This window comes from Oncorhynchus keta, chromosome 2 (assembly GCF_023373465.1).
Source record: "Oncorhynchus keta strain PuntledgeMale-10-30-2019 chromosome 2, Oket_V2, whole genome shotgun sequence".
Classification (NCBI taxonomy): domain Eukaryota; kingdom Metazoa; phylum Chordata; class Actinopteri; order Salmoniformes; family Salmonidae; genus Oncorhynchus; species Oncorhynchus keta.
This window is the reverse complement of record NC_068422.1, coordinates 28,020,622-28,047,924: the sequence shown is the minus strand read 5'-3', so window position 1 is coordinate 28,047,924 and position 27,303 is coordinate 28,020,622. Positions and strand designations below refer to the sequence as shown.

Sequence of the window (27,303 nt, the reverse complement as noted above, 5' to 3'; positions counted from 1 at the left end):
TTGTTTTAATGTCTGAACTATTATTCTACAATGTAAAAATTATCAAAATCCCATGAATGAGTAGGTGTCCAAACTTTTGACTGGTATTGTTGCCTTACATTTTTTTCTGAATTTGAAGGATATCTGTGGACAGTTGTTTTCTCTCCTCTCAGTTGATAGTTATTATACTGTTACATTGCTTTTGGAGATACTCCTGTCTAGATTACTTAACATGATCTATGTCATTCAACTGCACAGAAGCTGACACCAAGCCCTGTAAAATCTAAAGAGCCTTCACGGATTGGAAAACTCCAAGTAATCTTCTGAAATGTTAAATCAGTCTTTTTATTATTCAATATTTTACTCTTTCTTTAATCTTTCTGAATGAGCTTTCATTCTCCCAACATGTTTTCTGCCAGTCATCTTTGAACCTCTGCCTTTGACGTGAAACATATCGTCTTTTCTTTTCCACTGCTGGCTTAAAAGCTAAACTGAGACCCTGTGACTGTCAAATTGATTCTCACAAGGTTTTGTTTTTTATCGTCAAACTGAAAGCGAATGCTCAGCCTTTATTCTTCCTGAAACCTCATGAATAGATGTTATTCCTACTTCTACATTTGATTACTTTCTATATCTTTATTATTGGTCTCACTTCCTCTGTGTTGTCTACTGCTTGGTTCTGATGATCATGAGGGACTGCATGAACAAAATTAGTTGTAAATCCAATTGAGGACCAATCCAAATTATATCCATTTGCATGTGTTTTCACTGTGCTGTGATTACAAAACCCTCTCTTATAAAGGCCTTTAGTTGGTATGAAATTGGGTCAACACTTGTGAACAAATGTGTTCCTCACTCTCAGGCCAACCTGGTGATCAACCCTGCTGCCCTCCTGCCCGACGCGTTCTCTCGGATCCCAGGGGGGGTCAGTGTACTCCCAGGCTTGAGCCGCAGCCCCAGCTCCTCAGGCCCCAGCCCCAGTGCTAGCCTCAGTTCGGCAGGGACCAAGCCCCCCAGCAACAGAGGGGTTAGCTTCGAGAACCCGGTCCAGGTGTCCACGCTACAGAGTGCGAACAAGGTGGGTCAGGGGTCTGGCACTGGGGTAGGGTGGACATAATGGAACAGGGTGAGGGAAATGTGGAACACCTACATTTGATCCTTAAATTATAGAAATGTAATATTTAAAGCTCTAACCTTGTCACTTCCAAAATAAGCCCCTGTTATGACTCCATGTGTCTTCTTTTCCTGTAGGGTCGAGCTAAAGGCTCCATCCGCCGCAGGCCCCAGACCAGGGCAGCACGGCAGACATCAGCTCAGAGATCTGTAGAGCAGAGAGACGAGAACCAGGGAGAGGACCAGGCCGGACCCAGCCCAACCTTGCCTAGCCCAGCACTAGCTAACCCAACCCAGCCTAGCCCGGGACTAGCTAACCTATCTCTGCCTAGGTCTAGTCTACCTAACCAAACCCCAACCTCTGCCTTACCCTCCTCCTCCTTATCTGCTTCCTTACCCTCCAAACACCTGCTCACAGATTTCTCTGTCAGACCGTCAGTGCTAACACTACCAGTGTCAAACACCCCTCTAAAGAAAGACTCTTCTAAGGGTAGCAAGGTGAAGGTGCTGCCTTCTCTTGACGAGGATGACCTGTTTAGGTCCGACAGCCTCTTTGGGTCTGCCCCTGCCCCAGGTCCCAACCCCACCATCCCCTCACCCATACTCACCACTCCATCCCCCAATCCCACAACAAAGACTACAGAGGGTAAAGTGACGTCAAAGAATGAGAAGGAGAAAGTGACTACCCCGCAGTCCCTCTTTGACGACCCCATGGGTGACCTGTTCAAGAAGGTGAAGCCGAGGTCAGCTAAGAAGGCCAAGGCATCTTCCTTCCTGGAGGATGAGGAGGAGGATGAAGAGGATATCTTCGGGCTAGGAAAGAGCTCCACTCCCACTACTGCTGGTGATAAAGTCTCTAAGGCTGGGAGCAACTCTACTCCCAAGCAGGACATCTTCCAGGTATTGGTCATGATGATCAATTGTGTCAGTCTGTTTATGATTTCAGTTTAAATTCATTTTGCGGCACTTTTCATTGTAATAGTGTAAATGCAGTTGGTCTGTCACACAGCATGCCGGGTCAGCACGTCTGTTGATCCAACAGTCACGATCTCTGCAACAGGAGGTAGAGGGAAATCAATATATTCCATGGAAAGTGTGCGTGCGCACGTGCATGTGTCTGTCTGCTTCTTGTCTGAATATGTCTGTTACTGTTTTCACAGGATGAAGCAACGGCTCCACCCAAAAAGCACAAAGAGAAATCCTTGGATGCCAGTCTGTTTGATGACAACGTTGACATCTTTGCTGATATGAAGTCCACTTCAAAACCAAAAGAGAAGAAGTCCAAGAAGGTGGAGACTAAATCAATATTTGATGATGATATGGGTGAGTATTTGCAGAGCACATATTTCAGAATATCTAGAACTTGCATTGTTGTTCCTCAACTGTTTCAACATGTATGTTGAAATTCACCACACACGCGCACAGACAAATACAGGTATGTGTGCATACCACAGGAGGTTGGTGGCAGCTTAATTGGGGAGGACAGGTTTGTGGTAATGACTGGAGCAGAATCGGTGGAATGGTATCAATGCCATACCATTCACTCCTTTCCAGCCATTATTATGAGCCATCTCCCCTCAGCAGCCTCCAATGGTGCACACACAAAAACAAACACACATACAGTCTTACAATGCCATTGCCACCTGATTGAACTGAAACATTCACAGTACTGTCCATGCTTCTCTCTCCACAGATGACATCTTCTCTCCCAGCACTGTGAAACCGGTGCCCAAGCATCCTCCATCCAAGTCCAAGAAGAACCCTCCCTCCCAGGACACCAGTGCAGCGGATGACTCGGGCAACATATTTGATGACCCTCTCAACGTTCTGGGTGGGAACTAAATCGTGGACCGTTCCTGAGGAGCTAAAACTTTGGGTGCATCCCAAATGGCACCTTATTCCCTAGATAGTTCAGTGCACTATGTGGGGTATCAGGTGCCATTTGGTGTCCTAATTGTACAATTGTGCTTAATACCATGTTGTTTTGGAGGACTGAAAAAAGGGTTGGAGATATTAAAACTGTTCATAGAGAGACTATTTATATAAAAACTATTGATTGATCGACAACCTCAGACGGAAATTAAAACACAGCAAGAAATGTTGAAGGTGATGATTCTGATATACACTTCACATCTTCATCTATGATTGATAACAGACAAAATAACAGTTATTAATTGCTATTTGTCTTTATTTAATATCCATGATAGCAGCACTTTATAAGCATATTCTTAGCTGTCATTAGACCAGCTGATAATAAATAAATAGTAAATGATTTATAAATGTAGTTGGAGAGCTCTGTGTTTAAGTTTTGGGCCGTGCCATATCATAGTTATGAAGTCATTGTTAACCGACTGACTATCCTAGCAACAACAAGCAAATGTTTTTGTTTTTCAATTAATATGAAATTGTTAAATTTGTCAACTTTGCCTGTGATGAATGACATTTCAGTTTTTTAAACTAAAATAATGATATTTTATGAAATTTGAAATGTGTATTGTAAGTTTGTTTCAAAGACCTGCAGCACTGCTTAAAAGCTTTTTGTTAAGATCGTGAGTAGTGGAATTATGAATGCAGCTGAAATTAGGAAGATGGCCTGAAAGAGGAATGTGTGATTCTAGATTTACACGGTTCCTTCCCTTTAATTAAAATTCTACTTCTGTGCTTTAAGGATGGACTTCACTGCCATGTCTTGACTGATAGTTGACTTTAAATGTTGAGTAACTGCACTGATACATTTTAAAGAGGATTCTGCATCATTGATATAGGAGCCTACATTTTATACAAAGTAAAAGCTATATTTTGATCTATTCATTCATCACTGATGGGATTTTATGATTGCTTAATTATAATTTGTACACTTTTAAATCAACTTATTCAAGTGTAGTACAAAGACAACCATTATTACACAAATGAAAGGTTACTGTGTTAGGCTACCAGTATCTGTATAGTCCATCACTGTGACCGAACAATATTTGTCCCGCCTCTTTGTACTCCTCATTGGTTCACCTACAGAGAGCAAACACGTTACGTCATGGTGCCTTTGTTGTCAATCAAGAGAAGTCACAATGGGCTGGTCAGGAGCCGCTGTTTTTTTTTGACAGGTGAGATGAGTTGAGTTCAGGAAAATCCCAAGGGTTACCGATATTCCACTTTTCAATAAGGATAGCTTTCCGCTGTAATTTTTATTTTAAAACATGGAGATAAGTAGAACCGTTTCATTATAATCTAGAATGCCGAATCTGAAAAGGAGAGTACGAGTAGCAGCTTGCAGCAGCCATCGACCCAAGCAAGGTAGCCATTGTTTGGGTTGCTAAAGTGGTTAGCTAGCTAACGCTAGTGAGCTAACTGGTTCTGGCTAGCTAGTCACAACCTATTTAGTCAGTTATACGAAATAGCTAGCTAGATAATATATGCATTTGCTTTGTTAATAACGTTACTATCTATATTTGTGCTATTGTTCTATGTCCAGCTAGTTAAAGGCGGAGTGGTTCTAGTCTTGGGACGCCAGCCAGTTGTTCATTGGTATACTCTTGCCAGCTATAGGGACTCTCTTGGATGCTCTTACGGTGAGTAAAATAATAAAAGGGGGTTCTGGTGAGACAGCCAGAAAAGATTCCTGTCTGGGCATCTATTAGTTATCTAGCTGCATCCTTTGTATAGTATTTGCTAAGTGTAGCCACCTTTCTGTCTCGTAAGCGCTGATAGGAAAGATCAAGACTTTGTTTTTCACGATTTACACATGGTATATAGGTTCAAATGTTATAATGTAACACTGGCTTGATAGCTAGGTAACTGGCTAGTCAGTCTTGTTTTACTGAAACCAGATTCAGCTCACTTAAAATTGAGTGTTGAGGTTTCCAGGTTTGCTTTCTTAGCAGAGATCAAAGCCTAATTAGTGGTCATAGTGTAGGCCCTTAACTTTGGGAATACAGTAGCCGATTTTTTTGTGGTGCTGAGAATTTCAGCTAGGGATACAGTAGACTTGGTCTTTACAGTGTTTGTGTGAAAGGAATTTCATCTGCTTGAAACCAGAATCTCTAGTACACTAAAGATTTCCAATCTCACCACATCTCATGTCGTATCAATCAGCCCACAACTTTACATTTGCATTAATTTAAAATGAAATATTAATGCAGTCACATAACATACAGGTTAACTGTCAAGAGGCCTCCAGTCCCCCCCTATGCCTGCATGAAGTTGTCTGTGTGTTTGATACCATACACTCCTCCTGATGGCATTACATAGACTAACAGCTGGTCAGCTTCAGCTAGCTAGACTATACTGCAGCCAAGAGCTGTGGCCTGGGCCTTGTGGTCAGCTGAATGTTTTATGAAGGCACCTACACTTGTCTCTTCAATTCTGTACTTAAAAAAAAAAAAAAAACGTTTTTTTAAAACTATTGCTCTCTAATTGTGTAGGCCAGGTCTAAGTGACAGTTGGTGACATTTCAGTGTGTCTGTGTGTGAAAATGTTAATACCCACTTCTTCCAAATTAAAGGAATGCTTTGCGTTCTGCTCACTAGTGTTAGCAGCATGGGTTAGGCTTCCTTGCACATTGTAGGCCATAGTTGTTTCATATTGATAGTTGTTTGTGTTGTCAGGGAAGTAAAGGTGTCCTTACCTACCAGGTGCATGTCAACTCAACTCCCCCTTTCCATCTCTCCTCAGCATAGCTGGGGTTTTTTGGTCAACTGTTATACCTCAGTGTCAGTGTTTGAGGAACAAACATAGATTACCTTAGACTCGGAAGAAAGGGCAAGGTACTGAGCCATCTCTCTCTCGCCCTCTCTCTCCCTCAGAGCTTTGGGCTTCCAGCATGATGTGTAACTGTGGTGACAACAGAGAGCACCCACACCCATCCCTCGCTCCCTTCCCCTGGGCTGCTGCCCCTCCCACACCCCCCTCACCCTAAAGCAGTCCTAACTACACAAAGATGGCGGACAGGAAGGAGCCACCAATCTATAATGATGACAGCGTGGGGGCCTTCCAGTACAAGTTGCCGTTCTACGAGACCATGGAGCTGTTCATCGAAACGTTGACTGGGACCTGCTTCGAGCTGCGCGTCTCGCCCTTTGAGACAGTCATCTCTGTCAAGGCCAAGATCCAGAGGCTGGAAGGTATGGTACATAACAGTAGTCACTCTTACTGACCTAGCATGTAGGTGTCTATACAGCTTCCCCAAACATTACTTAAGCAGGACCGGCTCCATTTCAAAATTTGAAATAATCTTTAAGTTTTGGTCTATGAGTAATCAAAAGCTCAGACTCATACAAATGTATTCTATTGCAAAGAATGGCTTTTCTGTTTTAGTAGTGCTAGAAAAATAAATATCCTCACAGCATCTAAAACTCACTATCTCTCTGCTCATCCGCTAAGCAAAGATTAAGGATCTGTGTAGGTGATTTTCCACACACATTATATATATATTTTTTAATATATAATATACATTATATATTATATATTTTTTAATATATAATATACATTATATATTTGTAATAATGACAATTACAACAATACTGAATGAAAAATGAACACTTTTATTTGAACATAATATAATACATCAATAAAGTCAATTTAGTCTGAAATAAATAATGAAACATGTTCAATTTGTTTTAAATAATGCAAAAACAAAGTGTTGGAGAAGAAAGTAAAAGTGCACTATGTGCCATGTAAACGGAGAACATATGAAAGCTGGTGGTTCCTTTTAACATGAGTCTTCAATATTCCCAGGTAAGAAGTTTTATGTTGTAGTTATTATAGGACTGTTTCTCTCTATACCATTTGTATTTCATATACCTTTGACTATTGGATGTTCTTATAGGTACTTTAGTATTGCCAGCCTAATCTCGGGAGTTGATAGGCTTAAAGTCATAAACAGCGCAATGCTTGAAGCATTACGAAGAGCTGCTGGCAAACGCAGTAAAGTGCTGTTTGAATGCATGCTTACGAGCCTGCTGCTGCCTACCACCGTTCAGTCTGACTGCTCTATCAAATCATAGACTGGATTTTAATATAACACACAGAAATACGAACCTTAGGTCATTAATATGGTAAAATCCGGAACTATCATTTAGAAAACATGTTTATTCTTTCAGTGAAATACGGAACCGTTCTGTATTTTATCTAACGGGTGGCATCCATAAATCTAAATATTGCTGTTACATTGTACAACATTCAATGTTATGTCATAATTATGTAAAATTCTGGCAAATTAGTTCGCAACTCGCCAGGCGGCCCAAACTGTTGCATATACCCTGAATCTGCGTGCAATGAATGCAAGAGAAGTGACACAATTTCCCTAGTTTAATATTGCCTGCTAATATGAATTTATTTTATTAACTAAATATGCAGGTTTAAAACCTATATACTTCTGTGTATTGATGGCTCACTTGTGTGACATGACATCAGTGGTATTTATTGTAATTTACAGCATTTCCTTCACTCAGACAAAACATTTGCAAAAGTTGCCTAATTACAGGGAGGGATGGGGGCAACGTTTTGTCGCATGTGGTGCTCAAGTTCAGAATGGCTGTCAGTCAAGAATTGCTCTGCAGGGAATAGCAGCCCTTTTACGGTCTCCTGACCAATTGTGGCATTTTGTGTTTTTAAAAAAAATGTATTTGATTTTTTAGCTGATCTTAACTTTTTTTGTAAATAATGTTTCCGCCATTGTTTCCTATGACATAAAAGAGCTTCTGGACATCAGAACAGCGATCACTAACCTTGATTTGGATGAGGATTTATACTTCAATTAGTCGGCGGCGAAGGACATACTGCTAATCCTGGACCAGGCCCAAATCTCGACACTCGTGCGGAATACTTGATCGTTCTATTGTCGAACGGGCAATCACTGGAGGATAAACTGGACGAACTCCGTTCAAGTCTATCCTAACAATGTGATCTGAAGAACTTTAATATCCTATGTTTCTGAATGACTAATTGGCGCTGGAGGAGATGGCTGCCGTTTTACGGGCTCTTAAACAATTGTGCTATTGTGTGTGTTTTTTTTGTATAATTTGTAACTTATTTTGTACGTCATGTTTCCGCTCCTGTCTATTATGACGAAAAGCGCTTCTGGATATCAGTACAGCAATTACTCGCCTCGTACTGGACAAAGATTTTCTTCTTTAACGAGTTGGAGGCAAAGGATTTACTTCAAACACCCAACAAGGCCAACATCCCAGTCATTCGCATGAGAAAGAGACAGAGATATCTGGGACGTAGGTCAACGTGCCTTGTAAGGATCCGACGGCGACTGGGTCATCTGCCTCTACAGTCAGTCCTAGCCAACGTACTCATTGCATAACAAAATGGATGAGCTACGATCACATATCCTAACAACGGGACATTAAAAGCTGTAATATCTTATGTTACACCAAGTCATGGCTGAACGACAACATGGATAACATACAGCAGCAGGGTTTACGCTGCATCGCCAAGATGGGACAGCTGCCTCCGGTAAGACAAGGATCGTATCGTACTACACTGGCTCCGACGCTCGTCAGATGTGGCAGGGCAACTATTGCAGACAACAAAGGGAAGCACAGCCCAGTGACGCAAGCCTACCAGACGAGCTAAATGCCTTCTATGCTCGCTTCGAGGCAAGTAACACTAAACCATGCATGAGATTACCAGCTGTTCCGGAAGACTGTGATCACGTTCTCGTTGCCGACGTGATTAAGACCTTTTAAATAGGTCAACATTCACAGGACCGCATGGCCAGATAGATTACCAGGACACGTACTTGGATCACACGCTGACCAGCTGGCAAGTGTCTTCCCTGACCCAGTCTGTAATATCTACAGTGTATTTGGAAATTATTCAAACCCTCACTTTTTCCAAGTGTTGTTACGTTAGTCTTATTTCAAATTGATTGAATTGTTTTCCCCCCTCAATCTACAAACAATACCCCATAATAATTTATTTTTTATTTTTTTAAACGAGTATTCAAAACGAGTATTCAGACCCTTTACTCAGTACTTTTTTGAAGCACCTTTGGCAGTGATTACAGCCTTGAGTCTTCTTGGGTATGACACTACAAGCTTGGCACACCTGTATTTGGGGAGTTTCTCCAAATCTCTGCAGATCCTCTCAAGCTCTGTCAGGTTGGATGCTGCACAGCTATTTTCAGGTCTCTCCAGAGATGTTTGATCGGGCTCGGGCTCTGGCTGGGCCACTCAAGGACATGCAGAAACTCTTCCCAAAGCCACTCCTGCCTTGTCTTGGTTATGTGCTTAGGGTCATTGTCCTGTTGGAAGGTGAACCTTCGCCCCAGTCTGAGGTCCTGAGCACTCTGGAGCAGGTTCATCAAGGTTCTCTCTGTACTTTGCTCCATTCATTTTTCTCTCGATACTGACTCGTCTCCCAGGCCCTGCCGCTGTAAAACAACCCCGCAGCATGATTCTGCCACCATGCTTCACTGTAGGGATGGTGCCAGGTTTCCTCCAGATGTGATACTTGGCATTCAGGCTAAAGAGTTCAATCTTGGTTTCATCAGACCAGAGAATCTTGTTTCTGATGGTCTGAGAGTCCTTTTAGGGGCCTTTTGGCAAACTCCATTTTTTGCTACCCTTCCCGTCCGTTCTACGGACAATGCCTTCGACCTCGTGGCTTGGTTTTTGCTCTAATAATAATAATAATATAATATATGCCATTTAGCAGACGCTTTTATCCAAAGCGACTTACAGTCATGTGTGCATACATTCTACGTATGGGTGATCCCGGGAATCGAACCCACTACCCTGGCGTTACAAGCGCCATGCTCTACCAACTGTGCTACATGCACTGTCAACTGCGGTACCTTATATAGAGAATGCTGTGGTAGCCATGCTGGTTAAGTGTGCCTTGAATTCGAAATAAATCACAGCTTGTATCACCAGCGACGCACCATCACACCACCACCTCCATGCTTCATGGTGGGAACCACACTACTCTGCAAATAAGCAGAAAATGTGTTTCTCCTGCAAACAACACATCTGAGCCTGTATTCATAAAGCGTCTCAGAGTATGGGGCGGCAGGGTAGCCTAGTGGTTAGAGCGTTGGACTAGTAATCGGAAGGTGGCAAGTTCAAACCCCCGAGCTGACAAGGTACAAATCTGTCGTTCTGCCCCTGAACAGGCAGTTAACCCACTGTTCCTACGTCGTCGTTGAAAATAAGAATTTGTTCTTAACTGACTTGCCTAGTTAAATAAAGGTTTAAAAAAAAATGAAGTCAGTTTTGCCTTTTAGGTTATAAGTAATAATATTATATAGATTGGGGGGGCTGATCCTAGATTAGCACTCCTACTTTGTGTATTTTTGTAATTTAGCAGATGCTCATATCCAGAGCGTTTTACAGGATTAATTAGGGTTAAGCACATCAACAGATTTTCACCGTGTCATCTCGGGGATTGGACCCATTGATATATATATATATATATATATAAACACACTAGATGACTGATAGGGGGTGCTGTGTTAAAACCACTGCTCCTCCATCTTAAAGGTATGTATCTGACCAACAGATCCATATTTGTATTCCTAGTCATGTGAAATCCATATTCGGGCCTTATTCATTTAAATTGACAGTTTGTTATTTTATTAAAAAAATAAAAAATGAACTGAAACGCAGTAAAATCATTGAAAATGTTGCATTTATATTTTTGTTTCACTGTACTTTCCTGTCCGTTTTACATGCAAAGCTTCATATTTTGTTTTTATTTACAAATAGGACACCTTTTATGCAGGGCATCACATTCTGTTTCTATTTCTTTTTGTTTTTTTTACACATAGAAACGTTTTTTATGCTTGGCATATCTCAGTTGAGAACGGATCCCTATAATAAACTGCAGCACCTCTGGGGACTTAAACTCATCAAATATAGTTGCAAAGTTCGCTTTCAGTTTATGTAAAAATTCTGACATCACGGGAGTGAGTGATCTGTACTGATGACTATTGTTGCGTTGTTGGGTTTTGTTTGGGCTCAAAAATAACTTATTTTGAAAAGATGTCTGTTTTTCAATCATGTCACTGTTTTGATCTCTCCCCTGTAGTCCCAAATGAAGTCCATTCAATTGATTGAAGATGTCTCTAAAAAATAAAAAATAAACTCTGATACGAACTCCTCAACCAATTTCACTAGTTATATGTTAGTTTCTCTTCTCTGCGATTGCCAACACAAGAAAGCCATCTCCTCCCTAAGCTCACACAGGCTGCTCTCTTGAGTGCATTATTACCATTGCTTAGCCACTGAACATCATTATGTAAAAGTAGATCATGATGCTCAGCAGACCACAAAAAAAGGAATATTGCAGGCTGATCAAATTATGTTTTATAATGGCCATAACGGAGTCCATGGTGTTTTTTAACTTGCCTCTGAGTTGAGCACAAAGCACGCTCTGTGTATCAGGCGCAGTGATCTCATCTGTGGTGGAAGTGCCGATAGGTGGGCAGGCAGACCCTGTACCACTGTTAGCAGCTATGATTGATTGTCTGTAACTGGTATGTTAGGTGATATTGATTGACAGCACTTAATGGGCAGGAAAACAGATTCTCCCATTGGAAAATATTGAACGTGAGCTCCTGTTGGCACTGAACATTGGATTTTTTTAAGGGATTTTTTTTGCTGATGTGTACATGTTCAGAATTGTTCAAAGTGCCATTCTAAATTGATTAACAGGCCGGATCTGGCCTGTGGGCCGCCAGTTGAATAGCCCTGGTCTAGACGATCCTATTCGCCAATCAGGGCTGTGTATGTAAATGTGTTTAAATCTCTCTACAGGTATCCCCGTTGCCCAGCAACACCTGATCTGGAACAACTTGGAGCTGGAGGATGAGTACTGTCTGCATGACTACAGGTGAGTTTAGCAATGTTGTGTTCATTTTGAACCAAACTGACTGAAACTATCATTTTTGTTTTCCATTGCAAAGCATGTTAAAATGTTTCTTGCTCTGTGCCGTAATGAACACGACCCTGTTCACAACTGTTAAAATAAAAAGGTTTCATTTTAATTTAAATTTAATTTTACTCTTCAGTTGAATGGGAACCTATTTTCACGTACAGCAATGCCCTGTAAATGAACCATCGACTTTGATCTTGTAATTTGTTTAATTGAAATTAGTGTAGTGGGTAACTTGTAGAGGGCTATTTGCTTAGAAAGTAATTCCCCTTGTACTAAATACATTCTTTCCCCAAACCTTAGCTAATTCTACATCTTTGGTTGATTGATATTTGACAGACAGTCACGTATTGAATGTGTTTGGAGAGCTAGCCTATCCCAGTAGTGAGTTCTCAGTTTTATTAGATACATACTTGGTCTACAGGTTGCAGATGGTGGTTGTGTCGTGAACGCTTGTCACTTAATTTTCCACATGATCGGTCCCCGGCGAGATTTAGTTAGGTCTGAGGATCAACAAAACATCCTTTGAAGTCTTAGAAATGGAGGGTGCGAGGGGTTGGATTTGCATTGAACTGGCGTTCCCGCTAGAATTCCAGCAGAATTCCCAGACGTGTGCATAAGTTCATCTGGAGCGCAGACTGACGGAGGAAGGATGTTTGTTCCAGAATGATTGTTTGCCTGGTCTGTGTTTCCAGGGTCGTGTTCATTAGGCACCAAACAGAAGAAAATGGGGAGTGATTAATTGTTTTCCCGCTGCGTGACGTAATGATCATGGCCCATGCATGAACGATCCAGCTAGCTGTAAGGCAAAGCAACACAATGGTAGCTTAACCTAGCCTTCCAAAGGACTTGGGACAGTTTCTACTAGCCATCATTGCTGACATTTATCTTGTCTGTCTGCAGTATTGCTGAGGGCTGTACACTGAAGCTGGTCCTAGCCATGAGAGGAGGACCCATCAACACCAGGAGAGGTAGGTTGAGATGGGTTTGGATTTCTCAGCGTTCACTGCTGTACACCCATAAGTATTCACACAGATTAAATTAACCTATTTGTGGCCGTTTTAATCCTGTAACCTCTGTAGCAACATGTTGAGATGAACCCTGTCCAAATGGTCTCTCACCCTCATGTCTATGAAGGACTCAGTGATTGGTTGATTCTCTCTCTTGTAAAGTGTCCATGAAAGACTTGGTTGTTGATTGATTGACTGACTGGCTTATTGACTGACCGGTTTCTCTCTCCCTCAGTGTCTGTGGAGGACCCAGTGAAGGATATGGCAGAGTTGATGGAGGGAGGCAGGGAGGAGGGCTGGGAGAAGAGTATGTCTAGCAACAAGCAGGTCACCTTCCTGGTGTACCGAGAGGGAGACCAGCTCAACTTCTTCCGGGTCGTCGACCGAGGGGACGGAACTCTGACCCCTGTCTCAGAATCATTCAGGTGAATACAGGCCACTCCAGATAATTGCACTTCGAAGTGCAATATAAATGCTCCAGTCCCAATTCAACTACATTTTTTTAAAGCAAGACACTGTGCACATTTGAGATCAGTGCGCTTTATTTGGGTAGGTGGCAAAATGACACGTATGTATGCATGTATGTATGTATGTATACTGGGCCTGGGGTTGCTGGAGGAGGCGGTGGGCCTGCTGGAGCCCACACCATTCCCTCAGCCTGGATATCTCTTCCCAGCCAGAGATGGATCTGGGTGGGTTGGATGGGCTAGGAGCCCTGAGGGTTGGAGCAGAGCTCCAGCTCCCTTCCACCCCCTCTCTGCTCTCCCAAGCTGTGGGGATGAACTCTTTAAACAACTGGGCAATGGGTGGTTCTGATAGGCTAGCCTGGAAAGGGGAGAGGACACCTTTACTTGGCAACACCCTTCATCATATATATATATATAACAAAAGTATGTAGACTATTATGAAATTATATGATATTATATATATTATTAATATCAAATTATGATATTTCAGCCACACGGGTGTATAAAATCGAGCACACTGCCATGCAATCTCCATAGACAAACATTAGCAGTAGAGTGGCCTGTATTGAAGAGATCAGTGGCTTTCAACGTGGCACCGTCATAGGATGCCACCTTTCCAACAAGGGAGTTTGTCAAATCTCTGCCCTTCTAGAGCTGCCCCGCTAATCTGTAAATGCTGTTATTGTGAAGTGGAAATGTTTAGGAGCAACGGTGGCTCTAACGTGAAGTGGTAGGCCACACAAGCTCACAGAACGGGGCCGCCGAGTGCTGAAGTGCGTAGCACGTAACAAAAAAATGATGTCCTCTGTTGCAATACTCCCTACCAAGTTCCAAATTGCCTTTGGAAGAAACGTCAGCACAAGAACTGTTCGTTGGAGCTTCATGAAATGGGTTACAATGTAGCTATGGTATACAATGACTTTCTAGACAATTCTGTGCTTCCAACTTTGTGTGAACAGTTTGGGGAAGGCCCTTTCCTGTTTCAGCATGACAATGCCACTGTGTACAAAGTGAGATCCATACAGAAATGTTTCATCGAGATTGGTGTCGACGAACTTGACTGACCTGCACTGAGCCCTGACCTCAACCCCTTCGATCACTTTGGAATGAATTGTAACGCTGACTGAGAGCCAGGCCTTATCGCCCAACTTCACTAATGCTCTGGTGGCTGAATGGAAGCAAGTCCCTGCAGCAATGTTCCAACATCTAGGGGATAGCCTTCCCAAAATAGTGGAGGCTGTTAGTTAGCAGCAAAGGGGGTCCAACTTCTTATCAGTGCCCATGATTTTGGAATGAGATGTTCGATGAGCAGGTGTCCACATACTTTTGGTCATGTTGTGTAGTTCCCATACACAGAATGAGTCTAAAAAAAAATAGACCAGGTTTATATTCTTCCTCAATAGATCACTGGTCAAAGTCACCATGGGTGTGGAACGTGTGTCATTATTCTGAGCTGAAGCAGTTTAGAACAGGATATCTGTTATTCTGATTGTGACTGTTTATAGTTTATAGTCTGACATCCACGCTTGCCATAGAGTTGAAATATCTAGCCAATACATTTTGCTTGTGAACTTCATAGCGGTAACCATTTGACACTTTGGCTTTTAAGGCAAATACAAACGCATACTAGCTAGCTAGTAGTAGTAGTCGTCGTCGTCGCTCCTGTTCGAGAATCTACACATTATGGTTGATGGGTTGATCTCTCCCTCGTAAAAAGCCTGTCCATGTGTGATCTTTGTTAATATGTCTGTCTGGCATGTGTGTTCCAGTGGTGGCTCGGTGTACAACATGTTCTCTGAGGAGGAGGACAACGACAGTGAGGGCTTGCCTTTGGTCCAGCCAACCCTGGAGAACTGTATCACCATGAACAAGATGAAGTTGCTCAAAGCCAAGATGGAGGACATGAACATCAACAAGAAGGTAGACCGATTTGACTTTCTAATTATTTTCATAGGATGTAATTCATTTCTAGCCATTAACACTGTTTGCAAGGAAGTGAAAATACATCTTTGTTGTCCAAAGCATTTTATTGGCAAAGTGCCGAACAGCATCTTAAACCTAAAACTTCAAAATGCAAGCCCACTTGTGACAGCCTCAATGTGTGACTCAATGATTTACCAATAAACTTGCATCTTAAGTAACTACTCATTATCTAATCAAAATTAGTGATTCTCTTCCTCACCTTGCTCAAATTGAAGCCCTCAAACACACTGTATGACTCTTTCTGTCTCCACCCCCCAGCCTAAGAAGCCTGCCAAGTTGGAACCTCTTCCCCTCGTCGGTCCCCGGCCCTGCAGCAGCTCTCTGGATCCTTCTGGACCCCGACACCACCGTCTCTTCCGCGTCCTACCCGAGATCAACCAATCCCATCATTCCGCCTCACACTTACCTCCAATCAGGGACCAGGGATCCATAACTCCCTCCCCTCCCGCTGCTGCCTCCACCCCCACCCACCTGTCAAGCAGCGGCCGAGCTCTGCCCTATTTATCTTCCTCGTCCTGTTACATGCTCCAGGAGGAGGAGCCATGGGAGTCCATCCCCAAGTCGATCAGACCCCCTCCTAAAGTGTCCCGGTTGGAGATCGGCAGCGCCAGGCTCATGAGGGACTGTGTGTACCCGCAGCTCCCCGTGCTCTCCAGCAGGGGTCAGGTTGGTGGGGCCACGGAGCTGCCTGACCCCAGAAGAGAGGCACTGGGCCTGGGGTTGCTGGAGGAGGCGGTGGGCCTGCTGGAGCACACACCGCCTAGAGCTTTGTACGGAGGAGACCTGCTCTCAGATCCCCTCAGCCTGGATATCTCTTCCCAGCCAGAGATGGATCTGGGTGGGTTGGATGGGCTAGGAGCCCTGGGGGTTGGAGCAGAGCTCCAGCTCCCTTCCACCCCCTCTCTGCTCTCCCAAGCTGTGGGGATGAACTCTTTAAACAACTGGGCAATGGGTGGTTCTGATAGGCTAGCCTGGAAAGGGGAGAGGACACCTTTACTTGGCAACACCCTTCATCATATTCCCGACTCTCCTTCCTCATCATCCTGCCCCTCAAGTAGACCAAGACTACCACAACCCTTTGAGTTTTCCGGCTCAACAACGTCACCCCTACAACCCAATATCCACTCCTCCTCCCACCCCCCCACTTTTCTCACCCCTCCTCCTCCTGCTAGCCCCTCCTCTCCTCCTCACAGCTCTCGTTTGCGAGGCATCAATGTGGACTCCCCAGGCAAGTGGCCGGAGATGATCAGTAAAAGCGAGGCGCGTGGCATCACCAAGCTGGCCAACCAGGCCTGTAAGGAGCCTCTCGGGTCCCTCCGCAACACAGAGCTCCTGGCCTCCCTGTCCTCCTCCAGGTCCCTAGGCAGGGGAGTCCTAGAACCAAGCCTGGGAATCGGGTTGGGGCTTCCCGCTGTTGGGGCCTCCGGGCTTGGAACGCTAGGCTCCACGGCCCTCTCCCTCCCAGCCAACATCCAGCTACTCCAGGAGGACCTGATACGAAGAGCAGCCACCTCCTACATGGTAAGTAGTAAGTGTTAACCTGAAATGACACAACGACAAGGTTCCAGTTTAACAAAGTTTACTATACTATATGAACACACTATAAGGTGGCCATTCCACTCCAGGCTAGGTCCATCAACAACAAGACTTCCTGCGCAGGCGCACTCTTGACTGAGTGATAGCCCCGTAATAACAGAAATATATGGGATACTTAAAACATTAACTTAACAGTAAGGACAGACTATTGAGATACGACAACCCAGCTAGGATGGAAAATGGGCACTATCCACAAATGAGGACTCAATGATGAACTGCCTAAATAGGAATAAGCAACTCAAAGAAGCACAGTGATAGTGCATTTGAGTTGTATTATGAGGTACTGTACTGTTGTAGACTGTATAGTTTTTGCATAGTCTGAAATCCATAACATGTTTTTCTAACATTCCACTCCCTGTACTCTGTCATTGCCAAACAATGTTTAGCATGACCAGGAGTTTTAAGGAGTGGAACGATCACTAAACAGACTGGTAACCAGACTATTTTGTGCGGTGTTGATAGAGCCCCACAGTGGATGTGTCATAATACCCATAAAACCTAGCGGTCAAACAGGGAAATGGTTCCAATTGTTTTTCCACCATTTATTTTTCCCACAGGGTATTTTAGAAACACTTAAAATAAGGGCTGTGTTTCGTGGTACTCTATTGACCTTGTCTGAAACCTCTTCTCTTTGTTTCAGTCAACTAACAGCCTGGGATCCGCTGGAGGCTCCAGTTCAATAAGAAGACTAGGTCAGTGGGACAACCCTAAAAACCCTTTAATGTTATGTCATAATTACGTAAAATTCTGGCAGCCACCCATTCCGATTAATCGTCGACCTCTAGTACCTACCATAGGAGTCCCCTCGAAGCCTACCATTGACTATGTACATATACAACGTCCGACAGAGCTGTAGGAGTTGTGACCTGTTTTTGTTGGTTATGTTGTCGTAGTTGTCTACGGGGGCATATGGGGAGAGAATGCTGTCACCTCCAGGTATGCATTTGTCCCCCTGTGTGCTGAGGATGTTGGGTTCTTGTCCAATTCTGGCATGTAGGTCGCCACAGACTAGTACATGTCCCTGAGCCTGGAAATGGTTGATCTCCCTCTCTAGGATGGAGAAGCTGTCTTCATTAACCTGTTGCGACGAGCAATCCCGTATCCGGGAGCGTAATTATAGCCTCAAGCTCATTACCATAACGCAGCGTTAACTATTCATGAAAATCGCAAATGAACTTAAATAAATATATTGGCTCACAAGCTTAGCCTTTTGTTAACAACACTCATCTCAGATTTTCAAAAAATGCTTTTCAACCATAGCTACACAAGCATTTTGTGTAAGAGTATTGATAGCTAGCATAGCATTAAGCCTAGCATTCAGCAGGCAACATTTTCACAAAAACAAGAAAAGCATTCAAATAAAATCATTTACCTTTGAAGAACTTCTGATGTTTTCAATGAGGAGACTCTCAGTTAGATAGCAAATGTTCAGTTTTTCCAAAAAGATTATTTGTGTCGGAGAAATCGCTCTGTTTTGTTCATCACGTTTGGCTAAGAAAAAAAACAGAAAATTCAGTCATTGCAACGCAAACTTTTTTCCAAATTAACTCCATAATATCGACAGAAACATGGCAAACGTTGTTTAGAATCAATCCTCAAGGTGTTTTTCACATATCTATTTGATGATAAATCACTCGTTGCAGTTTGGTTTCTCCTCTGTTCAAAATGGAAAAATGCACGCACCTGGAGATTACGCAATAGTTTCGACGGAGGACACCGAGCGGACACCTGGTAAATGTAGTCTCTTATGGTCAATTTTCCAATGATATGCCTACAAATACGTCACATTGCTGCAAACACCTTGGGGAAATGACAAAGTGTAGGCTCATTCCTTGCGCATTCACAGCCATATAAGGAGACATTGGAACACAGCGCTTCCAAAATCTGGCTCACTTCCTGTATGAAATTTCATCTTGGTTTCGCCTGTAGCATTAGTTCTGTGGCACTCACAGACAATATCTTTGCAGTTTTGGAAACGTCAGTGTTTTCTTTCCAAAGCTGTCAATTATATGCATAGTCGAGCATCTTTTCGTGACAAAATATCTTGTTTAAAACGGGAACGTTTTTCATCCAAAAATGAAATACTGCCCCCAGAGGTTCAAGAGGTTAAAGTATGGGGATTCTACTGGGGAGATATATTTAGCACATATTCATTTCTAGCCAGATGTAAAATGTTCCTGTTTTGACTAATTTAATAGTGGGGTTAGGTCTGCTCTATACAAAATTAGCATACCCCCTGAGTCTCTTCCCTGTTTCACACCTGGTAGATTGGTAGATGGGACTACCAGCTCTCTGTAACTTAGAGGGCAACGAATCCTCTATACCATGTTTCTTATAGGATGACAATGTCAGTATTTCCAATTTCTTTGAAGTCTGGGTTCCTGCTCTTTAGGCCAAAGGCAGATGACCTCAGACCTTGTATATTCCAGGATGAGAAGGTTTTTTGTTCCATAGTGTCTAGTGTTGTTTTTATGAGGTTTTAGGCCCAGACCATCACAGTAACGTGAGTAGAGCGTCTGATACATACCTCTTTGGTTGCAGGATGGGGCTTGGGCGGGTGTAATAGTGGAGGTTGGGCCGGTTGCTCTGCTCACGGCCTGAGCATACATCCTGCTGTCATGTTGAGGTCCTTGCCGCGGGGGGCAGAAGGGGCATAGGTCTGATATGGGGGGGCCTATATGGGGTGTTCAGAGTTTGTTTGGCTGGTAAAGCTGTGGTCTGGGTGTAGGTCCTCTTGGCGTGGGTTCTCTTGGTGCAGGTCCTTCAGGAGGGGGTCTTGCAGGTCTGGGAGGGTGTCTCGCTGGTCTGGGAGGGGTGTCCATTTCTCTGTTGCGCCTGTGTGAGATGCTGGAGATGTCCTTCCTGGCAAAAGTTTTGATTGCTGCCTTGTGGAGGTGGACCTGGTCGTAAAGGCGCTTCAAGTCGAGTGGTGGGCCAGGTATACATTAGGTTTTGAGGCACAGTCTTACGAAATACTTGCTATATGGTAACAGGATGAAAGTATTTTCGTGGTAACAGAGTGGAGATAACCACTTGTGCGTTGGAGATAGTGGAAGAAGCTTTTTTTAATAGTTCCCTCGAGTGCTGTTGCCACCCTTTCCTGCTGGGCCCTCGGGTCATTTAAAAAATGTTTAACTAGACAAGTCAGTTAAGAACACATTCTTATTTACAGTGATGGCCTACCCCGGCCAAACCCTAACCCGGACAACGCTGAGCCAATTGTGCTCTCCCAATCACAGATGTTTGTGATACAGCCTGGTATCGAACCAGGGTCTGTAGTGAAGCCTCTAGCACTGAGATCCAGTGCATTAGACACCACTCGAGTGCCTGTGTGAATTATGATGTGGCTGGGGAGCTCCAGGGCATGCCTAGTGTTTGGGCACCAGAGTTTAGCCACTTTGTGTTTGGGAATAAGTTTATCCTCTTGAATGTAATTGCCATTTGAGTCGATGAGGAGCACGATCTCTGGCTTTTGTGTGTGTAGGGATGTTGTCAGGGGTGCTGACAGGAGGGCTGTTGGGAGGGAGTTGGGTTGGTGGGTCCTGTGTTGTCTGTCCCATTGTGGTTCTGGTCTGAGGTGGGCTGTTCTGCTGCCTTGTCTGGGGTAGTGTCCTGCTCTCTTTCCCAGCTCAGCTTTCTGACCTCATCCTGCAGTGCCATGTGTGCCTCTTTTTAATAATTAAGTTCTCCCACCTCAGTCCGTATAGCAGTTGGAACTCTGATGTCCATCTCCACCTTCTGCCCTCCAGGTCTTGTTGGGGTCGGTGGTGTTGTGCTGGTCTGTTTTGTGAGTTTGTTCTGTCTGGATTGTGTGGACTAGCTCTCTGAGCTCCACCATGTCTCTATCCAGCTCTCTGAGCTCCACCATGTCTCTATCCAGCTCTCTGAGCTCCACCATGTCTCTATCCAGCTCTCTGAGCTCCACCATGTCTCTATCCAGCTCTCTGAGCTCCACCAGGTCTCTATCCAGCTCTCTGAGCTCCACCAGATCTCTATCCAGCTCTCTGAGCTCCACCAGATCTCTATCCAGCTCTCTGAGCTCCACCATGTCTCTATCCAGCTCTCTGAGCTCCACCATGTCTCTATCCAGCTCTCTGAGCTCCACCATGTCTCTATCCAGCTCTCTGAGCTCCACCATGTCTCTATCCAGCTCTCTGAGCTCCACCATGTCTCTATCCAGCTCTCTGAGCTCCACCATGTCTCTATCCAGCTCTCTGAGCTCCACCATGTCTCTATCCAGCTCTCTGAGCTCCACCATGTCTCTATCCAGCTCTCTGAGCTCCACCATGTCTCTATCCAGCTCTCTGAGCTCCACCATGTCTCTATCCAGCTCTCTGAGCTCTCTTTTTCTGTTTCTCTGTCTGTCTTTCTTGCTCACTCTTGCTGTCTCTCTCCCCCCCTCCCCCTTCTCTTTCTGTCCTGTTACCCTTGCCCATGAACCTTATCTCCACGCCTTGTAAACTGAACAAGGTTGCATCCACGGGTGTGATTGTCTTGGGCAGAGAGTGACTTGTGTTGGAATAGTTATGAGCTGGAAAAGAGAACCGTTTTCACAGCTTGTGAACGAGTGTGAAATAAGTGTTTGGGGGAAAAAAACTTTAACAATGTATATAATTAAATATTTCCACATGGGAACTAGGGATATCCTTCAGTTATTATTTCCATATATCTTTTGAAACAAGTTTTAGTGTCTAAGCTACTAATAGTAGGAATATAACCATTTCCATGCGATTCCCTCACCAGACCCAACCGATACATTTATTTTAAGTCTCTTCGTTTACATATTGCCGTAGTAATAGTTAGGTAACTAAACGTAATTTCATGTTGATACACCAGGCCTGACTGACTGCTCCTGATATGTTTTAGTTTTATTCAGTGTTCTTGGCTTACTATATTCTATGTTTACTCAAAGTAAACCAGATCTTCTTTCCTCAAAGTAGAACACAACTATCCTGTGTTACTATCTCTTCCAGGCACCCCGACATATCACCTGCCTCCAGTCAAGGTCCCGCTGAGCAGGAAGAAGAAGAGTTCTAAACACTGCTTCCTCTGTGGCAAGAAGACTGGTCTCGCCACCAGCTATGAGTGCAGGTACATCTCTCAATCCCTCTATCATTCTCTCTCCCTCCCTTCCCTCTCTCCCTCCCTCCATCACTCTCTCACACTCCATCTTCCATTCTTCCTATTTGTCAAAAAGCCTGCCCTCAACTACCAGCTAAGAATTCAAGGTAGGAAAAAACACTTCTGTGCCAGTCCTCTCCTCACCCTCTCTCTCTCTCTCTCTCTCCCACTCCCTACCAGCCTCTTTCTCCCCCCTTACTCCCTCCCTCATAACTCATTCTAATTCAATTTTGTCTGTTTTATGTTGTATCTTTACTACTGCTAGGTATGCCTAGACTATGCCAGGTGTTTTTCCTGTCCAGTAGTGTTCATGTCATCAACAGCACGATATCGCATACTCCCAGTCACCACCAGTCACCACCACAACCCCAGTATCAACTATCACAACCTCCCGTCATTGCTTAGGGCACACAGTGTGTGGTTGTGATGCAACAGGGTGTACTGGAACTGGGTAATCTCTCATCATAATGCTATAACCGTCTAATGTTGGAGTCAAGCTGTGTTCAAAAGATTGAAGTTGTGATTGGTTAGTGCTGAGTAATCTAACTGCGATAAGTGTTCCACTTGGTGTGTGTCTCAATCGTCTATCTTTAGTAGGTTTGTTGTAAAACACCAGCAAATCAACTCCAAGTTATTGTAATTTGCAAAATACATTCCAAAGTATTCCCGCAAATAATAGAGAGCTATGTGATTGTATACAAGGTTTGAAATTATGTTTTAGTCAAATATTATATGTGTTTGGGCTTCTTACGATCAGTTTTCAGTCTGCAAATGATTTGTAATTATGTTCCAGCCCCCTGGCCATCCGTTCAAGAAAAAATCCTCCCGCAGCTGAATCTGGTTGATCCCTGTTCTATAGTCTCTCCCTTATTTGAAAACCGATATGAGTCACAGTTAAAGCAATGTGGAGTGGGCCTTATTTTTTTTAATTGAACCTCTATTTAAATCAAATCAAATCAAATCAAATTTATTTATATAGCCCTTCGTACATCAGCTGATATCTCAAAGTGCTGTACAGAAACCCAGCCTAAAACCCCAAACAGCAAACAATGCAGGTGTAAAAGCACGGTGGCTAGGAAAACTCCCTAGAAAGGCCAAAACCTAGGAAGAAACCTAGAGAGGAACCGGGCTATGTGGGGTGGCCAGTCCTCTTCTGGCTGTGCCGGGTAGAGATTATAACAGAACATGACCAAGATGTTCAAATGTTCATAAATGACCAGCATGGTTAATAATAAGGCAGAACAGTTGAAACTGGAGCAGCAGCACAGTCAGGTGGACTGGGGACAGCAAGGAGCCTTCATGTCAGGTAGTCCTGGGGCACGGTCCTAGGGCTCAGGTCAGTTGAAACTGGAGCAGGAGCATGGCCAGGTGGACTGGGGACAGCAAGGAGTCCTCATGTCAGGTAGTCCTGGGACATGGTCCTAGGGCTCAGGTCCTCCGAGAGAGAGAAAGAAAGAGAGAAGGAGAGAATTAGAGAACGCACACTTAGATTCACACAGGACACCGAATAGGACAGGAGAAGTACTCCAGATATAACAAACTGACCCTAGCCCCCCGACACATAAACTACTGCAGCATAAATACTGGAGGCTGAGACAGGAGGGGTCAGGAGACACTGGAGGGGTCAGGAGACACACATTTAACTAGGTAAGTCAGTTAAATTATTATTTACAATGACGGACAAAGCTCGACGACGCTGGGCCAATTGTTTGCCGCCCTATGGGACTCCCAATCACGTCCGGATGTGATGCAGCCTGGATTCAAACCAGGGACTGGAGTGACACACTGAGATGCAGTGCCTTAGACCACTCTACCACTCGGGAGGCCGAAGTCCAGTTTTTCTACACAAGTGGATTGTTATCTCTATTTCAGTTCCTCTGGGATAGAGAAGGGTTAGAGCTATTTTTTTTTAAGTTAGAGATAAGTGTCCACAATAATCTATAGATAATAAGGTGTTTCAGTACTGGGCTCATAATTGACTGAATGTGTCAACTGAGATGTAATCCATTTTGTAATTGATTGAAAATGCAGACATCAAGGTATTGATGATGTTTAGAAGGACCCTTTACCAGCCAGATTCCATGTGGCCATAAAAGACATGGGTTTCTAATCATTTTGTGTTGGTAAGAGCACAGCACTAGCAAGGCTAAAGTTGTGGGTTCAATTCCTGCTGTGACCTCCTAAACACCCCCAGAAAATGTAAGTATGCTGTCATTGTACTGTAATTAAATAGGTATCCTGTCATTGTACTGTAATTAAAAAGGTATGCTCTCATTGTACTGTAAGTCACTTTGGATAACAGTCCGAGTGGCATATATAAATAGGGCGGTTGTGTTCCTCTGTTTTCTCAGGTGTGGTAACAACTTCTGCGCCACCCACCGCTACGCAGAGACCCACGACTGCACGTACAACTACAAGAGTGCCGGACGCCGCTTCCTCCAGGAAACTAACCCCATCGTCAACGCTCCCAAGCTGCCCAAGATCTGAGCCCCTCCCCCACCCCCCCCTCTATCCCTGCACTCCTCCTTCCTCGATTTACCTGAATGATTAAAAACAAAAAGGAAGGAAGGATCTTGATCACCATTGTGTGCTTTTTCACCAAGTTTGACTTAATGACATCGAAATGCCAAGTGTAAACAAAACAGAACAGAGAATATTAGCACACCAACTTTATTAGCTAGCTATCACCTCTGCTCCAGACAATGTGAACAAACTGGTGATCCACTTTCTTCGTATATTGTAACCTTGATATTTTTCCTTAGCAAAAAAGTATTGCATGTACTATACATAGATGTTTTTTTAAAGCAGAAGATGTCAGTTTATTTCATGTTTTAACGGAACAGAAGTGCACATCTCCAAGCATAAACATTATCCGTATTTTTTTTATTTTAATTTTGTCAGATTTGTTTTTCTTAAAATAGGACTGCAGATCACTTTTTCATGCGACAAGTCTTTGAGAGATGCACTTTAGAATTATCATATTTATATACCAATGTTTGACTTTTTGTTTTATTTGTAGGCTCTTGCAGTTCTGTGTTTGTCGTTTTAATTAAGTGTTTTTGTTGTCTTACTGTCAATCATGTTTTTATATCCAGTACCTTCAGAAAGTATTCAAAACCCTTGAATTATTCCACATTTTGTTGTTACAGCCATCTACACACAATACCCCATATTGACAAAGTGAAAACCTGTTTTCAGACATTTTTGCACCTTTTATTGAAAATGAAATACAGAAATATCTAATTCACTTATGTGTTCACACCCTGAGTCAATGGATGTTTGAATCACCTTTGGCAGCGATTACTGCTGTAAGTCTCTTAAGAGCTTTGTACACCTGGATTGTACAATATTGGTGCATTATTCTTTTAAGAATTCTTCCAGCTCTGTCAAATTTGGTTGTTGATTATTGCTAGACAACCTTTTTCAGGTCTTACCATAGATGATTATGTAGATTTAAGCCTTGTGTTTTAGGTTATTGTCCTGCTGAAGGGTGAATTAATCTCCCAGTATCTGTATGAAAGCAGACTGAACCAGGTTTTCTTCTAAGATTTTGCCTACCTTTTAGCTCCATTTAGTAAATGTTTTTATCCTGATAAACTCCCCAGGCCTTAACGATTACAAGCATACCCATAACATGATGCAACCACCACTTTGCTTGAAAATATGGAGAGTGGTAATCAGTAATGTGTTGCATTGGATTTCCCCAAATCTAACATTTTGTATTCTTGACCATGCTAATTGCTTTGCCACATGTTTTGCAGTATTACTTTAGTGCCTTGTTGCAAACAGGATGCATGTTTTGAAATATTTTTATTCTGTACATGATTCCATCTTTGCACTCAGCAAATAGGTTAGTATTGTGGAGTAACTACAATGTTGTTGATACATCCTCAGACCCCCCCAATATCACAGCCATTAAACTGTGTAACTGTTTTAAAGTAACCATTGTCCTCATGGTGAAGTCCTTTGCGGTTTCCTTCCTCTCCAGCAACTGGGTTAGGAAGAGCACCTGTATTTTTTTGGAGTGATTGGGTGTATCATTGATCATTGATCCCTTTGAGCATGATTCACCATGCTCAAAGGGATATTCAATGTCTGCTTTTTTTATTTTTACGTATCTACAGTAGCTGAAACACTCTAGGGCAGCAGTTTTCCAATATGGCTGCATACCAGCTTCATGGGCCAAATTTAAGAGCGGTTTCACATGCCCAAAATATATAAAGCCCAATTATATACCAATAGGTGCCTCTTTGCCAGGCATTGGAAAAACTCCCTGGCCTTTTGTGGTTGAATCTTTGTTTGAATGTCTCTGCTTGACTGAGGTACCATACAATTATCTGTATGTATGGGGTACAGAGATGAGGTAGTCATTCAAAAATCATGTTAAACAATATTATTGCTCAGAGTGAATCCATGCAGTTTGTGACTTAAACACAGTTTTACTCCTGAACTTATTTAGGCTTGCCATAACAAAGGGGTTGAATACTTAATGACTCAAGATATTTCAGCTTATAATTTTATTTGTAAACATTTCTAAAAACATAATTCCAATTTGACCTGGGGTACTGTGTAGGCGAGTGACAAACCTCAATGTAATCCATTTTAAATTCAGACTGTAACACAACAAAATGTGGAAAAAGTTAAGTGGTGTGACTACTTTCTGAAGGCACTCTCTCCTCGCCACTTCTTCTATGGGCACATGCATTCTGGCATCAATGTTACAACGCGTCTTCTACTAAATGAACTATAAAATGGATTACTTTCATGTTAATTCAAGATCAGCTTTGACATAAGTATGCAAATAGCATGTCAAACATGCTGTATGGTAGCAGGAGAAGGGAATATAGCATTTTGGTTTTGGTTGCCATAAAAATAAATGGTATATTAAATTGCACAGCTGTTGCAAAAAAAAACCTTTAGTTACTATATTGGAGGGCTGGAATAATCTAACATATGGCTGTGTTGTTTGAATGAATAGTAAAAAATAAAAAGTGATTACAAGAACTGGTCATTTGTCTGTGTAAAGAGCATCTGTGAATTGACTGGAATGTAAATGTTTAATGTGGATGCAGCCATTACAGGTTCAGCAGTTGTCATTGTACTTGAATGTAGCTTAAAGGTCCAATGCAGCAGTTTTCTCTATCAAATCATTTCTG

General features: G+C 43.1%; 2 protein-coding genes across 7 annotated transcripts in view; both read left to right on the top strand.

Annotated features, from left to right (window-relative positions):
- Positions 1 to 3,759, top strand: part of washc2c (WASH complex subunit 2C) — a 29,974-nt gene extending 26,215 nt beyond the window's left edge. For 2 of the 3 annotated variants that reach the window (XM_035748509.2, XM_035748510.2), the window contains exons 28-32: positions 238 to 294; positions 842 to 1,057; positions 1,231 to 1,992; positions 2,253 to 2,415; positions 2,786 to 3,759. In XM_035748509.2, the coding sequence (XP_035604402.1) occupies positions 238 to 294; positions 842 to 1,057; positions 1,231 to 1,992; positions 2,253 to 2,415; positions 2,786 to 2,934 (1,347 nt within the window). In that variant the 3' untranslated portion in view covers positions 2,935 to 3,759. The remainder of the gene's footprint in view (positions 1 to 237; positions 295 to 841; positions 1,058 to 1,230; positions 1,993 to 2,252; positions 2,416 to 2,785) is intronic. The other variant, XM_035748511.2, reaches the window with a different exon arrangement.
- A 330-nt stretch (positions 3,760 to 4,089) lies between these two features.
- Positions 4,090 to 27,156, top strand: zfand4 (zinc finger, AN1-type domain 4). Of its 4 annotated transcripts, none has more exons than XM_035748524.2 (11): positions 4,128 to 4,193; positions 4,562 to 4,658; positions 5,892 to 6,209; positions 11,853 to 11,928; positions 12,874 to 12,941; positions 13,216 to 13,405; positions 15,217 to 15,367; positions 15,689 to 16,951; positions 17,667 to 17,718; positions 22,000 to 22,117; positions 24,499 to 27,156. In XM_035748524.2, exons 3-11 carry the CDS (start codon positions 6,026 to 6,028, stop codon positions 24,632 to 24,634), a joined length of 2,238 nt encoding a protein of 745 aa, XP_035604417.1. In that variant the 5' UTR covers positions 4,128 to 4,193; positions 4,562 to 4,658; positions 5,892 to 6,025; the 3' UTR covers positions 24,635 to 27,156. The 4 variants fall into 4 exon arrangements, with proteins under 4 accessions (XP_035604419.1, XP_035604417.1, XP_035604416.1 ...); XM_035748523.2 differs by having other exon boundaries at positions 4,189 to 4,383; XM_035748526.2 differs by lacking the exon at positions 4,562 to 4,658 and having other exon boundaries at positions 4,090 to 4,193.
- Positions 27,157 to 27,303: the final 147 nt, after the last annotated feature.

What these genes read in the sequence shown, in the direction of transcription:
- zfand4 (XM_035748526.2), top strand. Translation starts at nt 6,026, where the DNA reads ATGGCGGACAGGAAGGAGCCACCAATCTATAATGATGACAGCGTGGGG. An exon ending in CCTGTCTCAGAATCATTCAG is followed by an intron (nt 13,406 to 15,216) that starts GTGAATACAGGC and finishes TGTGTGTTCCAG; the next exon opens with TGGTGGCTCGGTGTACAACA. An exon ending in CAGTTCAATAAGAAGACTAG is followed by an intron (nt 17,719 to 21,999) that starts GTCAGTGGGACA and finishes TATCTCTTCCAG; the next exon opens with GCACCCCGACATATCACCTG.